Source organism: Poecilia mexicana, unplaced genomic scaffold (genome assembly GCF_051168715.1).
Source record: "Poecilia mexicana isolate PSO_F unplaced genomic scaffold, ASM5116871v1 scaffold_9, whole genome shotgun sequence".
In the NCBI taxonomy this organism is placed as follows: domain Eukaryota; kingdom Metazoa; phylum Chordata; class Actinopteri; order Cyprinodontiformes; family Poeciliidae; genus Poecilia; species Poecilia mexicana.
The window spans coordinates 3,768,434-3,783,599 of NW_028263378.1; the positions used below are offsets into that span (position 1 = coordinate 3,768,434).

General features: G+C 42.1%; 1 protein-coding gene across 2 annotated transcripts in view; it reads left to right on the forward strand.

Moving 5' to 3' along the window:
* The window catches only part of rasgef1ba (RasGEF domain family, member 1Ba), a 78,749-nt gene that overhangs the window by 49,384 nt on the left and 14,199 nt on the right, over positions 1–15,166 (forward strand). For both annotated transcript variants that reach the window (XM_088008634.1, XM_014994650.2), the window contains 9 exons: positions 164–349; positions 547–669; positions 761–898; positions 5,986–6,201; positions 6,555–6,629; positions 7,474–7,569; positions 8,600–8,702; positions 10,418–10,497; positions 11,847–11,942. In XM_088008634.1, coding sequence (XP_087864760.1) covers positions 170–349; positions 547–669; positions 761–898; positions 5,986–6,201; positions 6,555–6,629; positions 7,474–7,569; positions 8,600–8,702; positions 10,418–10,497; positions 11,847–11,942 — 1,107 coding nt within the window. In that variant the 5' untranslated portion in view covers positions 164–169. The remainder of the gene's footprint in view (positions 1–163; positions 350–546; positions 670–760; positions 899–5,985; positions 6,202–6,554; positions 6,630–7,473; positions 7,570–8,599; positions 8,703–10,417; positions 10,498–11,846; positions 11,943–15,166) is intronic.

Consider the following 15,166-nt stretch of genomic DNA (forward strand, 5'->3'; position numbering starts at 1 on the left):
ATGTGTGCAACCCCATTTTCTTAAACAAACGTTCTGCAGTCTGTAGTTATTTTGGATTTGTTTGGCCGCTCTGCTGCACCAGCGTCTGCGGCTAAACTCGCCCCAGGAAAGGCGGAGAAGCTTTGCCCGTCTGTTCTGATGTTTGTTCCCTTTGTCTGGACAGGACAACATGCCGCAGACACCACCTTTCAAGGGGCAGCTGAACACCGGTGGCTACAACAACAATTTGTACGACGAGACCAAGGAGGAAGTCTACCCTGGCCTTTATTATCACGACAACAACCTGGCGTCCGGCTCCCTGGAGGCCCTCATTCACCACCTGGTGCCAACTGTGGACTATTATCCAGACGTGAGTGCAATGTTCTGCCTAATTTACTTTGAAACCCTTTTGCTCTTAGATCAAAGTTCCTGCTTTCATTTTCTCTGTTTCCTCTCATGAATTGAGTTTCTTTTCTTGGTCACCAGGCCATGAAAGTTTGAGAAATACCCTCACATACCCTCAGCCTTGTGATTGTGAATATTTTTTATATTTTCCTTCCTGTGCAGAGGACCTATGTCTTCACCTTCCTGCTCAGTTCTCGCCTCTTCATCCACCCGTATGAACTTATGTCCAAAGTGTGCCACCTGTGCATGGAGCAGCAGCGACTTAGTGATCCTCAAGCAGATAAGGTTTGCTGAACTTTTCATCTAATAAACTGAATCTCAACCCCGATTGGCTGCTTTGCTGTTCGCTCACTGTCCACTTGTTCTGAATTTCCAGCTGAGACTCAGAAAGACCACTCCAAAGATTCTGCAGCTGCTGACGGAGTGGACGGAAACGTTTCCCTATGACTTCAGGGATGAGCGGATGATGCGCAGCCTGAAGGAGCTGACCCACCGGCTCGCCAGCGGAGACGAGGTCACTTTGATCTTCCTGATTTAACGTCTGAAAAACTGTTTTTTAGGGGTGCACCGATTTATCGGCGCTGATTTGCTTTATTTTGGGAGATTGGTGATTGGCCGATACTCACTTGAAACCTCAGTAAAGGTCTAAACGTCAGCCTCTGTCCCCTTCCACTTTCCCTTTAGAGAGGTTTGACTCACAGACCGGCCCACCAGGTCATGTTTGCACGTTTGCATTTAACAATAGTCACTCCACTGTTGCCAACTCAGGAACTTTCTTGCTATATTTAGCAACACGTCAGACAAAAACATCAGTATCTGCCATAATCACATTGCCAGGTCTGGATTTTTAAGGATCGGGCAGAAAGCTTCAACCGGTGCACCCCTAGTGTTTTAGATGATAATGTTTGACACCAGCCGTCCGCACAGAGTTTCAGGCTCTGCAGATCTTTTCCACAGATAGCAGCTGTGGGAGGGAAAGCGGGGTGTCAGTGGCAACAAAGCAGGTTTTGAGGCCGGCTGCGTTCAGAGAAAAGCCTCATTGTTTAGCAGCTAGGTGGGTTTTTCTGGTCTCTGCTGCATGCTCCTTCCTAAGCAGCGTTTGGTTTGTTCCACTGCAGAAGAGCTGACCGTCCCTGGCTTAGTGCACAGCGAGCTGGGCCGGTTGAATAAAGGTAGAGTCGACTCGTTTTTGTCCCTGGTGAACATGCTGACCCTCCACTTTTCAGTCAGAGACGTTGTTTTGACAGGCAGTGACTCATGCTGCGTTTGTTTTGAAAGGAAATGCAAGCGTAGGATAAAAATAGCAGCAGAAGCTCAAAGTGAAAGTACCTGAGTTCACCGTTAGGGAAGGTCTCAGCAGTTTGGGGATCACGTGACATCCTGGCAGGGATGAGATTCGCATCACATTTGGTGAAGAAAACAGTCTAAGAGCATTTTCTCAGCAATCTTCAAAAAGGAAAATCCTCCTATCGTCCTGTGAAGGCTGCAGTTCACTGTAAGTTGATAGTAATCCTATGTGGATAATCTTCATTGTGTGGCTATTTACTCATTTTTGTGGTCCTACTCACTGAACCGCACAGCATTCTGGGAGATGTAGGCAGAGGAAAGACTTTAGCCATTCAAGTTCTCACAGTGTGCTTAGCTAGGTGGTTAGCATGAACTCACTCACTCAGTCTTTGGTTACCTAGCAACAACCTGTTGAGTAACGCACGCGGCTGCAGTTTCAGGTTTCCTCACAACACTTAACGGCGTCAAGTGAAAAGAGCTAAAAGAGGAAAGTATGGGAGTCATTTTAATATTTAAAACAAAAAACTAATTAAAATTATTAATGTCAACTGAAATTAAATGCTTATAACGTGAAACAAAGTCAATATCTAACCTAATGTGGCAACATCAGTGGTTTTAGCTGTAAATAAAATGCATGAATGAAACCCAGACAGATTCATTTTATGCAGATGATCCTCAGTTCGATCCTCCATACTGACCTTCTGTTTCTGCCAGATTTAGCCGTCTCAGCTATATGCTCATCATGTAATAACCCAATTAAAGAGCCGATCAACTTTAAAAATAGTCACTGCTTTCTACAAATGTTGGGAAGCTTCAGTGCAACAGGCAGGATGCAGGACAACTACATGTGTTGGCATGTCGCTGCTGCAGGCTGGACGGCCTGGACTGCAGCTTTCATTTGATGCAATGCAAAGATTTCTGCTCTACTTTATCTGATTTAAGATGAGTAAGAAAGATGCAGAACTTAAAAACATTTAAAAAAGGAAGTTAATAAACCACTTCTCCAATCCTTCAAACTCTCATTTTAAAAACAGGCTTCGAATGACCCATCAGTACCACCAAGTATCGATCAAGGCTGAATCAAAACATCAACGCTTCCTCACCTGATAGATCTACAGCTCCATGTATCTGATTGTTTCTGTTAAAGCCTGGAAACAACCTGCAACATGTCCGCACGCGTCCAGTCGTGCTCACAGAGACGCAGTTTTGTTTTGATGGCCATAAACATATTTTGATTTCATATTAGACGAACAGAAGCTGACATTTAGCTGCGCTTAATAAAAACAGAAAGTAAACTGTGGCGAGTTTCCACGGTACTTTCCCATGAGTGGATTTCATGCTTGGTGGCAAAGAGATCCTGTTAGACAACAGTGAAGCTCCTCTCTGCCACCGTTTCCAATAATGACCATCACTAAACTAGTCTGAACATGCAAAGGGAAATTTTCTGGTGGTGTTTATTTCAGTAAATCAAATCTGCAAAAAAAAAAAAAAAAAAACTCCAAAAATGAGTTTGGATTTTTTCTGTACGTGTTTGATCAATCCTAACGACTTGTGCATAAAAGTGTCAAAGGTCATAGACGTCTGAGCTAAACAGTGTATAAACATTCGATTTACCGTCAGAGTCACTAACACTGAATATCCTGCAGCCATCAGGCAAACACAGGCCTCTCTTTTTGCTCGGCGTGACGGAGAACAAGGTTTTCAGGGAAACTTCAGTGGGACACAAATCGCCTCTGCAAAAGTTTGTAACTGTTTTGTTCATGTGTCTGTAGGTGAAGAACTGATTAAAACATGTTAGTGGTAGAAACGCCCAGAGGATATTTCCTGGAAACATCCCTGTTGCAGTAAATGTGAGCTGTTCTTCCAATGAAGCGAGAAGAGCGCAGCTTCATATCTTTTACAATCGGAGTATTTAAGAGAATCATGTCGAACCACAAGCAGGTCTGCTGACCGGAGTAAGAACCAGATTGTGCAGAGCTGCAGCTCTGGGAAAACAGACCCAGATCCAGAATAGATGCCCTGAACATCTGCTAAAGGCTGAGTCCAAACCACACTGAATACACACCAGGACCTTGATCTCCATACTGACACTGTCATTATGGATTTGGTTGGATATATTAGGAAGCAGCAGCTAAGAAGCAAGTCTAGCTCTGGGATCTCCATTTACCCAGCTGGTGCTAGTTTGTGTTTTTACATGTAGATTAAAGCTGCAGTATATAAGTATTTAAAAAATGTTTTTTACAAATTATCCTAATGACGTGACAGTATAAGACACACACTCTGTGAAAAATTTGAGCTCCTCTACCTTCTCCCAGTAACATACATTCAGTCAGAAGGAACCAATCAGAGCCAGGAGGAGGGTTTTAGCGCTGTCAATCACTCTTGTGGTCAACCCGTCCTGCTTGCCCTTGTGGTTCACCACAACATAATCTGTCATGAATGCTGAGGCTAGCTAGCATAGCCACAGATGAAGCCGGATGAATAGATTTTCCGCCATTAGCACATTGAGCAGGTACAGGAGCGTGATTGACAGCGCTAAGACCCGCCTCTTGGCTCTGATTGGTGCATTTTTGCAGACTGCGATAGAAGCACTGGTATTTTCTGGCAGCTGATACCAAACTGTCACAACATGGTGACATATTCTGTGACATATTTTTGTAAAAATATGTAAGCTTTACTGATATAAAGATTATAAGTTTGGATAATTTAGGTTCCATTCTGCCACTTGGAAAGGTTTTGTGTTTTTGCAGTCGACATGACGATATGGAAGGTTAAACTCAGTGAACTCATACTGGTCCCAAAAGTTTCCCTTTTTAAACTGCAGTTGTTAGCAGCGGAGTAGGAGTCAGCTGCAAAGATCGTTGGGATGAAAGCAAACGTCATGACTGCTGGATGAGGAACAGTTATTCTTACTGCTTCCTAAGTTGAAATCAGGATTATATTTGTGAATAAAATGCAGATTTCAGTATTTCTTTCATTAGTTCTGGTTGGATGAACATCTGAAAACACTTTGGCGAGTGTCTGCTTCAGATCAGGTGGTGATGTTGCACGGCCAGAAAAAACAAACGCATTAAAAAAGCAGACCAGCCATGCCCTCAGTGGTGATGGCTGGCAGCAAGCGGTCATCTGCCAGCTTCGGCTCACCGCCAGGGTTCGTGGTGTCGGCGAACACTGGGCTCCTGCTAGGCTCCCTCATTCGTAACACCAATAGTTGTGATGGAGTCCCTCTGCTCAGCAAAGGCAGAACATGCTGCCTCCAAGATCTGCAGCTAAATTTACCCGAGCCCAGCGTGTCGTCTGTGCGTGGTGGGGACAGAAGCAGCAGCAGATGGCTGACTTTGAAGTGGCCACCGCAGCGATTTTCACTTGTGGCATTCCTCGCTGTTGTCCAAGTGTTCAGTGGACTGTTGCAGCGCTGTTTTCAGATTGAGGCGGAATATTTGTTCAATCTTTTGTTGGATGTTTGGAATATTACATTAATTTTTCAGCACTCAAAGGAAGAAAAAAAATGTGTTTTGGGTTAACTTGAATCAAAATCTTGGCTCCTCATCAGATTTTAAAACTGAACTGGCAGAAAGTCCAGCAAAGAAAACTGAACTCCATCACCTTCAACTGCAAAAACACGAAATGTTACCAAGTTTTGATTTGGTCTAGTTTGTAGTGCAAACATCTTTGCAGGGCGATCTCCTCCAAATACACAAAAATCAAGCACACATGTACTTCTCATCTTATGCAACTTGTGGGCTGAACTTGGTCAGTGAGGGAACTCTTATCTAACTGTGGTCTGTTTGGAGTCGCAGGAAATGTTCAGAACAGGCCGACCTCTCGACCCCCGGAGCTACCGAGCCAAGAGCTCTGCCCCTCTTGAGCGCCATCAAAGGGCAATGGGGGCTTAAGTAACTTCCAGATTTGGGTAGTAACTAGTTACAATTACTCAAGTAACTTTTCATAAGTTTATTGAAAGAAAATGTCTTTTGTCAGATTTTTTTTTGTTTCTTATATGAATGGAAATACATGATGTAATTTTTAATTATTAAATGATTGATAATTAGATCTGCTACTCAGAACTTGAGTAAACTTTTTGCCAAATACTTTTTTACTCTTACTCGAGTAATTTCTTGGACAGCTACTTTTTTACTAGTAGACGTGTAGTTCTACTCTCACTACAGTTTTTGGTACTCTCCACCCAAAAGTTGCAAACACAAATCCTTTAGAACAGGACAGCAACATCCTTGGCGTTCCAGATGATATTCCTTGTCTATTTTAGATATCAGGCTCTCAATAACCGTCTTTTCCCTTCTCTGTGTCCTCCAGGTGTACAAGAAGGCGGTGGGGCAGATGAGCCAGGGTCTGATCAGGAGGCTGACGGTGCTCAGCCAGTACGAGGAGGCGCTGGTGAAGGTCAACGCCACGGCGGCGGAGCGGCTGACGGCGCTGAAGGCCAAACCCCAGGCAGCGACCCAAAGAGACTTGCTCTCCATTTGCAACGACCCCTTCACTGTCGCCCAGCAGCTCACACACATAGAGCTGGTACGCCGACGTTTACTTCCCTGTTAGATTTCTTGGCTTCTTGTCAAGGACAAATCCATCAGATTCCCAGGCGTGTTTGGCTCACAAGGCTAATTATCATAATTCGGGTTCCAGCAACCCTTTTTATTTTGTTACACTGCTGGGTTTAAGTTCTCATGCCAAATAGGGCTGGAACGATTAATTGGATTAATCGATTATTGAAATAATATAATATAGTAATCGGTTACTGAGGAGAGTCGATGATTTCCATGAATCAATCCAGTGTGTTGGAGTTTCTAACGTGGAGCAAAAATAAATAAAAACTTCTTGCATCTAAAGATTAAGGGAGCTAATTTTTTCATTTCTGCTTTCAGGAGCGATTGAGTTACATCGGACCTGAAGAGTTTGTTCAGGCTTTCGTCCATAAAGACCCTCTGGACAATGACAAGGTAACAGCTTTTCTAAGAATAAACCAGCAGATAAGAAAGACTGCCCAGAGGTTACTCAGTCTTTGTTCCCTGTCTGCACGGCACGGCAGCCGATCCAATCTGTCTTTTTATTATGGTTTGGAAAGCTCCAGTTTTCACTCCAGACGGTTCTTGAGTTGACACAACACGGTTTCTGTCTGCTGCGCAGGTCAGAGCGAGGCCAGGTGGTTTCAGACTGCAGCAGCAGACCAAATATCCACCTCACAATCACACACACGCTCACACACACCTGACTGGCTATTTCCCCAAATCATCCCAGAGTCTGGATTAGATGTGCACCTCATCTCTTAGCAACCGCTGCTCCTAAGGGTTTGTATTGGGAAGGGGTGTGTGTTTTGGGTGGCGGGCTCTCTTGTCTGGCGTTCGGCTGCTAGGCAACAGACCCTTTTTTCGGAAGGCGAGTTGATGGAGGGGGTTAGAGCTGCCATTGTGCCTGTGGCCAGTTTGCCTCGTACCCCTAACAAGCCCCTTCAAAAACAGAAATGACGGCGTTTGTGCATGTGTATGCGTGTGTGTGTTTGCATTTAAAATGTGCCTGGCGGGGAGAGTGGCGTAAGGCCAGAGGAATGTGTGGAATCAGATCAAGAGGAATCCACACAAAGAAGCTGAATGCAACATGGGACAACTATTGTCCTGATGGAGGCACGGTGAAGTTGAGCGAGATTGGAGGTTATTTAGTTTGCTCAGTGATGCATTGACTGGGAGGGAGGAGAAAAAGGCAAATATAAGCTTTATTTCACCCATCCGGAAATGTTTCAGGTTGCAGTTACCAGCGTCACTAATAGAAAACCTGTTATTGTTGCAGAGCTGCTTCAGTGATCGCAAGAAGGCCAGCAACCTGGAAGCCTACGTGGACTGGTTCAACAGACTCAGTTATTTGGTGGCCACAGAGATTTGTTTGGTGAGTGGCAAAGACTAGTCTTTGTTTTCCTGATTAATGATAATGAAAGCAGCAGAAATTGGAAATTTTTCTATAAGAATGCAAAAAAGATAAATCCCTGTAGCGTTACTGGAAGCAAATTTGGTGGAAATAATTTTCTCTCTTTCAATCTTTTCTGAATAAATACTATCTTATAACAGATGCTGGTCACACTAATTTCATTTTCCGTTAAAATGTTTTTCTAAGTTTTGAAAATTAATCATTCATAAATATGCTCACAGCTTTTACATTTAAGACTGCTCATTTTCTAATGTTTTGTAGCAACTAATTAAAACAGCAGTGCTAACGCTAGCTTGTTTGTACAGAGAAACCTGAAAATCCCAAAAACCAAGGCACTCAATATATAGCATAGTTCCTAGATTAAAAAAAATTATAAACAAATTGCAAACAATTACCCAGGTTTTTAAAAAGTAGCTCATTGTTTTAAATCATCACTTTGTTAAGCTTTATGTAGCAGAGCTGTGCTGCAGTGAAAAACCCCAAAACAATCAGAATATGCCAAAGTGGTAACCACACCTCCTCATGTATTTGTGCAACAAAAAGCTCCACAGCTTATCAAGCAAAGGCTCATGGTTATAATCTGCTACTTTCCTAACTTTATTTAGCAGCTAACTGTGCCGCAGTGCTAATGCTAGTGCTAATGCTAGCTTGTAAACCGAAACAGTAAATGAAGATTTTATATTTATGTTTTTTCTGTACCAGTTTGTTTAACTGGAAGAAGCTATTTTTGACATTTCCCACCACCAGTTAAAACCAAAACTTAATATTTAAATTTTTACCTTTTTGTAGTTGTAAGTTTACTACACTACATATTGTTGAAAATAAACTTATGTTTAGCTTCTGGTCACATTGGTTCAAAAACCCAAACAAACAGGACAAATGAAGAAAACACACACAGTGTAGTAAAAATCTCTGCATTCAAACTGACCTTAGTGTTTCTCACAGGTTTTTAATTTCCGTTCATAATTCTGTACATTTTTATTTCCCACAGCCTGTGAAGAAAAAGCATCGAGCTCGAGTCATCGAGTTCTTCATCGACGTGGCACGTGAATGCTTCAACATCGGCAACTTTAACTCCCTCATGGCCATCATATGTGAGTTGTTTGTATGTTTTATTTCCTCCCAAATCAGCTTTTTGCTTAACTGCATTGTTGAGAACTCCTCTTTCCTCTGTCTGCCAAATCTTAAGTGATTAGATTTTGTTTCTCATTTTAGTTTGCACGACCAGTGCATCTGTGTAGCCTGAACCAATTACCCAACAGACATCCCAGATCCAACTGGGGTCTGCAAAAGACTCAATAAAAGTGTTTTAGTGGATCTCTTTAAGGAGTCTAAAAGCACTTAGTGGTGAATCTCCTCAGGCGCTGTGCTGACCTCACTGGGGGCCTGGCGAACAGCTCTCTGAGCGGCACCAGGGGAGTGGATCTGGCTCCTGTCCCTGGCCTCGGGGCAGGAGGAGAGCCGAGGATCTTTGTGTCCAGAGTAAAGGGGGAAGGGTCAGAATCACAGGAGGACTGGGAACAAACCAGCCAAAGCAGATGGTCAACACTGACCAGAGAGAGAGTCGACACACAATGGAGAGGAGGGAACATTGGAGTGCCAGCTGTCCTCTACCCGTCTCCCCTGAGAGACGGACAGAGTGCCAAAGGCAAAACTGTCTGCACCAGCCTCCTCTCCAGGGAGCCACCGGGGCGAGGCATTACTGAAGTGCCTCATCCAAAAGGCTGCCTCACCTCTGAAGGAAATATCCTTATTTACCAAGCAGGATAGTTTTAAACTTTACCAAATCTGAGGCTGGGTTTCGTTCTGCTCCAACCACATGTGATTCAAATGTCATGAAAGGATAAAAAAGTTAGAAATTAGACTGAATACTAATGGAAAGAGAGCATCGCAGCGGAAAACAAAATCTTACCCAGCATGTTTGGTCTATATTAGTACACTTGAAAAAACTAACGTAAAAGTAACGGGATATCGGAGCTTGTTTTAACTCAATCATTCTTTAATATTGATGAAAAAGTTCTAGTTTTATTAGCAAATTATTTAACTTGTAACACTGACAAAAATGTCTTGTTGCAAGTGAATTTATCTGCCAATCAAAAAATAACTTTCATCACTGTTAAGGACTCTAAACAAGCTCCTATTTCTTGCTGAAAAGTTACTCGTACGTTAGTTTTGTGTTATGTCAAGTGAACTAAGATATTTGCACTAGAAACTAGACCGAACATACTTGGTAAGATTTTGTGTTTAGAAGAAGACAACTAAACCCAAAGCATCCCGGTTTTCTGCTGAAAATCACAGAATCTAAGCTACTAAAGGGCTTGTTTTTACCACACCTGCTTCTGGTGGCCTTGTTCTTAGATGGAGTTACCAAGGCGAGGTCTGATCCCACTTTCCTCCGCTGTGGTTTTATTTGGAAACATAACACTCAACCTGGGTGGATCGGTTCAGAGTTTTGGATTTCCACTTTCTGTGTAGGAGATGTTTTTGTCGTTCCTGCTCTAAGTGTGACCTGTAAGACACTCCAACATGCAGAGGGATTAGCATATGGGAAGCAGAGAGCTGGGAGGGGAAACGAGGCGTGCGCTAACGCTCATTGTTCCTCAGTCCTTGTAACTGGGCTCCATCAGAGGAAACAACATAAAGCCTGAAAAACAGAGCAGAGCGACGATGACTGCGAGGGGAGGAGAGGAAGGGCGGAGCAGGGAAATGCCATGTGTTAATGCGATCATCTTGGCCTAAATGTGCGATCTCTTTATCTCTCATTGTGATTTTCTCTCCGTTTTTTTTTGTGCTTGTCCTCGCCTTGCAGCTGGGATGAACATGAGCCCCGTGTCCCGGCTGAAGAAAACCTGGAGTAAAGTCAAAACGGCCAAGTTCGACATCTTAGAGGTGAGCCTGTGATTATCACCCAAAAATGATAAGAAACCTTAAACATTTCATGTAATTATAATATTTTCTATTAAACATCTGCTCATGAATTGTAATTTTGTGATGAGACACATTGTTCAGCCCCTCCCCTGCCTGTTGCTGCATGCTGTTATCTGAAAGAAGGGTTCCACGCGTTTCCTCTTGCTTATTGAAAAACGAAAATATTTTATATTTTAAAAGTGCAGATGACAGGTTTCTAGTGTCATTAATGTTGAGCTAACTGAGCAGCTAGCCTGATGAGCTAACTTGCTAAAAGCTTGTAAAGATATGTAATCAATTGCTGGATTTCCATCTCAAATGTGCATAAAACCTTGTCAATATTTTGCTAATGTTGAAAAAATGCAGTTAAAATCACACATGAATACGTTTGTTTACACAATAAGATGTTAAAACCTTGCAGCGCCATCACTCTCCTACCACTTCCTGTCGTCTTCTCCGACTTTTCCGCCAGTAGTAACATCTGGTTGTTGTTATTGACTAATGTTATAGATAACATTAGCCGTTGCAGGGATTTAACAAAAAAAGCAGTTAATTTTTACACAGTTTTAAATGTGTAAATGATGGACAAAGTTTTAAATTGTTAAAGCTTTACTTTTAAATTTCTGCAACCAACAAGAAAACTCCACACAGATTTGTGAGTCAAGCCAACCTGAGAGTAAATGCTTTCAACAAACAAGCAGCTCTAACAGCAAACATGCTGAACTGACAAGTCTGCAGACGGAGAGTGGGAATTCTGCAGCCAGGACGCCCCCAGATGTTGAAGGCGGACGCAGATCACTCAGCTTTCCTACGCGAAAGCTCGGAAAGCTCTGCACACTGCAGGGACAACACTCAGAGTGAATATCAAACACTCAGTCAATCTGGTAAAAGATCTGACAAGTCAGCGGGGACTCTGCAGGACCTGAAAGCTTTTCAGATGCCGCTGTTATTTTCCCTTCATGTCTCACTGGAGATGATCAGCTTTTATTCTTCAGTCATATTCATCCTCTTTAAAACGTCTTTTACCTTCCTGTTTAGTTCCTCTGGGCCCGACTGCCGTAAATCCCGGACTTTCAAGCAGAAGTTGCTGCAGTTATGCTAACTTTATAGCTCCTTTAAACTCGGGGGGTTCTCTTATTAAACTATGGGAACATGTGAATGTGGGCCCCATATGTATTTTGTTCAGGTTGGATGGGTACTTCAGTGAACTTCAGCCTGTTTTTTAGCTCGGTTCCTGTTCGTATCGGCCCCAGATGTAAACGCTGGCTCACCCTATGCTCTTGTCTTCGCCAGATGTTGAACTGACTCTGTGTCCGTCTTCCTCTTCATAGCATCAGATGGATCCTTCAAGCAACTTCTACAACTACAGAACAGCACTGAGAGGCGCCACGCAGAGGTCCATCACGGCCAACAGCAGCAGAGAGAAGGTGAGGCTTCAGCAGAACCCGACCTGGGATCAAATCTGAGGTTTTGTGACGCTTACTCCAGAAACGCATTTATTCCAACTCACCCAGCAGCCTCAGACATGAAAGTCTGAACATCTGGGCCGCAGACTTAACATTTACATTTCAGACATCTGACTGAGATTCTGCTACAACTAACCATTATTTTAGCAATTGATTATTCTGACGATTAATCAAATCAGAAATTTGTCAAATTCGCCAGAATTTTCACTTCACTTCTAACTCTTTCAAACAACAAACAGATTAAAAGATGCAAATGAGCAACTAATCTAATTATTTTTAAGTAAGAAAATAAACATTTTACTGCCTAAAATGCAGTAATATAGCATTCCTTAATTATTTGTAGCAAAGGATGCCCCTGCAACTAAAGTTTTTTTAATCTTATATACCATATATTTTATGTAGAGTTTTGACCTAGATACTGGTCTATGTATGTTCTTTCAGGAAATGGCCTTTTTTTGAGTGCACATACTCCAGTTAATGATTAATCGATCACTTCAATAATCGATTAATCATGATTTATCTGAAAAAAACAACAACATTTCAGCTCTAGTCTGAGACTACCTAAAGGAGTAATGGGGGTTTGTGTCTCCTTCAACCAGCGTTCCTCTTTTGTAAAAAGTTCAGATATTTATGAAGGGAGGGAAAAACAAACGTCTGGCTGTGTCTGGTTGGCGTCTGGACGCCGCGTCCCCGCCGTGTTTACGCCACCAGCAGCATCCCCAGACGACTCGGCCTCCGCAGTCAGGAGGTTGCATAACGGCACAGCTCAGAGTGGACACGGTGACCGAGTCACAAGAGGAGGGGGTCCTGTCCAACATGGCCGCCTGCCAGATCACATAGCGTTCTCTGACGGTCCCCTCCTCCTTCGAGCTTCCTCTCACGAACATTTTATTAACTGAGACGGATTGTTCTGTCAATATCCACGCGGCTCCCGGAGTTATTTTGGAGCCAAGATATCCAAACATTCCAGGCTGAGAGGCCGAGGTCATGAAACGGAAAGTTCCCAAGCAGTCTGGTATGTTCCTGCTGGTGACCTCTCCTGTTAGGAAGGTTTATGACCTTCAAACCGCAGCAGATCAACAGAGGCTTCAGTTTAACCCCGCTTCAGCTGCTTTTACTGATTTGAAACGTCAAACATTTGTTTCCCTGCTGACTCGTTGTTGCTGTTTTGCAAACTGCAAATCTGAAACAGACTTGGTGTGTCTGATGTTTGGTTGTGTAGCAACAGTCCTCTGTGACATTTCACTGAAAGGAATGCAGAGAATATTCCAGGATCCGCCTCTAATGCAGATTTTAAACTGTTTGAAAAACATTTAATCTGTTAAACTGCTTGTCTTTTGAACAAATAGGTTCAATTTGTAAACCAATATATAAAAAATGCCATTCTTTCATGAACTTTCTTAACCTTGTTTATGATAAGTTACATGTTGGCAGATTATTTCACTTATAACAAGACATTTGTCTCATGTTATAAGTGAAATAATCTGCCAAGGGAACCAGAACTTTTTCATCAATACTAAGGAAATATTGACTAAACAAGCTCCTATTTCTTGCTGAAACATTACTTGTATGATAGTTATTTTTTCAAGTGTGATCACATTTTAGCACTAGAAATGAGACAAACTGACTGGTAAAATGTTTTTGAAGTGTTTGGTTTCCTAGTTTGGTTTCTTCCTTGTTTCCTTCTTTTTCTGCTGCCTTCAATCTTTCTTTTTTCTCCCTTCCTTTGAATTTCTGATTCTTATTTCCAGCTTCCATATTTAGATCCTGCTCACTATAAAATAATTAGTGTTTCTGTGTTGCACTGTAAAATAAACATTAAGGACTAATAATCAGGAAACTTGCTGCTCCCACCCAGAGTTGAACGTTTGTTAGGATGCTCACATGTGCGCGCTCACGAGTGTGTCCTTGTAAACATCATCCAACCCCTGCAGATCCTCGTAGATCATCGGGTTCCAGATCCGTGACCTCTTAGAGACACGGCTCAGTCAGCTGCTCCCAATTTTTCCCAGAAACATGTTTACAGTTGAAGTCACCCTGGAAGGGAGGCGAATCTGCAGGCTTGAGAAGGGAACAGAAAAACAAAAGGAGGGTGCGGTGGCTTCAGATGTGACGTCCGACTGGATGATTTTAAGCATGTAATACACAAAGAATTCAAACCAAATAGCTTTTGATAGCTGCTGCTGCTGCTCTGGTGGCTCCTAAAAGCATCGCGTCATAAATGTTTGATGGGTGGGGGGAAGTCAGGAAAGAGGTGACAGACTGGGGGCGGGGGGGCTTTTTTAGGTCAGTGTGGCAGCTTTCTGCAGATGCCACTAATGTAAGAGAGAAAACAGTGTTGGATGTTAATTCTTAGTGGCGTTTAATCACCTGATGTCTTCTGCAGAGGAGGGAAATCCTCTTTAAGTGTAACATGAATTAATCAGATCTTCGTTTAGATGTGCGGTGACCTAAATCGTTGTTTTGATAATAAATGTTTCAAAGGGATTTCTTCTTCTGTGGAAAATTCACCTTTTACAATAAGACATTTTCCCATCGGGGGCAAAATTGTTGAAACAAAATTGGTATATTTTTAAAACATTTTTAAAAAGATGTTTTTGTGCCTTTTTACATTTATCTGTCTACGTTAGTTTTACAAAAAATAAAAAACATTATTTGCAGATTTACTAAGACTAAAAAATGTTTCAAGAAATATATTTTATTATAAAAATATTTATAATACAAAGATTTTTTTATTATAAAAAATAAAAATAATGCAGTGTGATTTTTATAAAAAATGTGACCATTTTGTTGGATTTTTAGGCCAAAACATCTGATTAAGAGGTTGAATTTTTCAGTTAGCTTCTCAAGGGGGCTGAATACTTTTGCACTTTTCATTTGTTTTATTTGCAAAAAAAATCTTTTGAATCATGTATAATTTTCTTTCTACTTCACAATTGTGTAACACTTTTGGTTCATCCTTAACATAAAATTTCAATTAGACATATTTATGTTTGTGGTTGCAATGTGACAAAACACACAAAACATTCGAGGGGTATGAATACTTTTGCGAGCCATTGAATCCAGTAAAAGACAAGCCCACAGTTTGTACATTTCTGGGCTGATTAGATCCTTATTTGTGTTGTAAGATTTGCCTTTGAGTAAAAGCAAGTCAGTGTTTTTGGTTCTAGTTTGTCCAAATATTA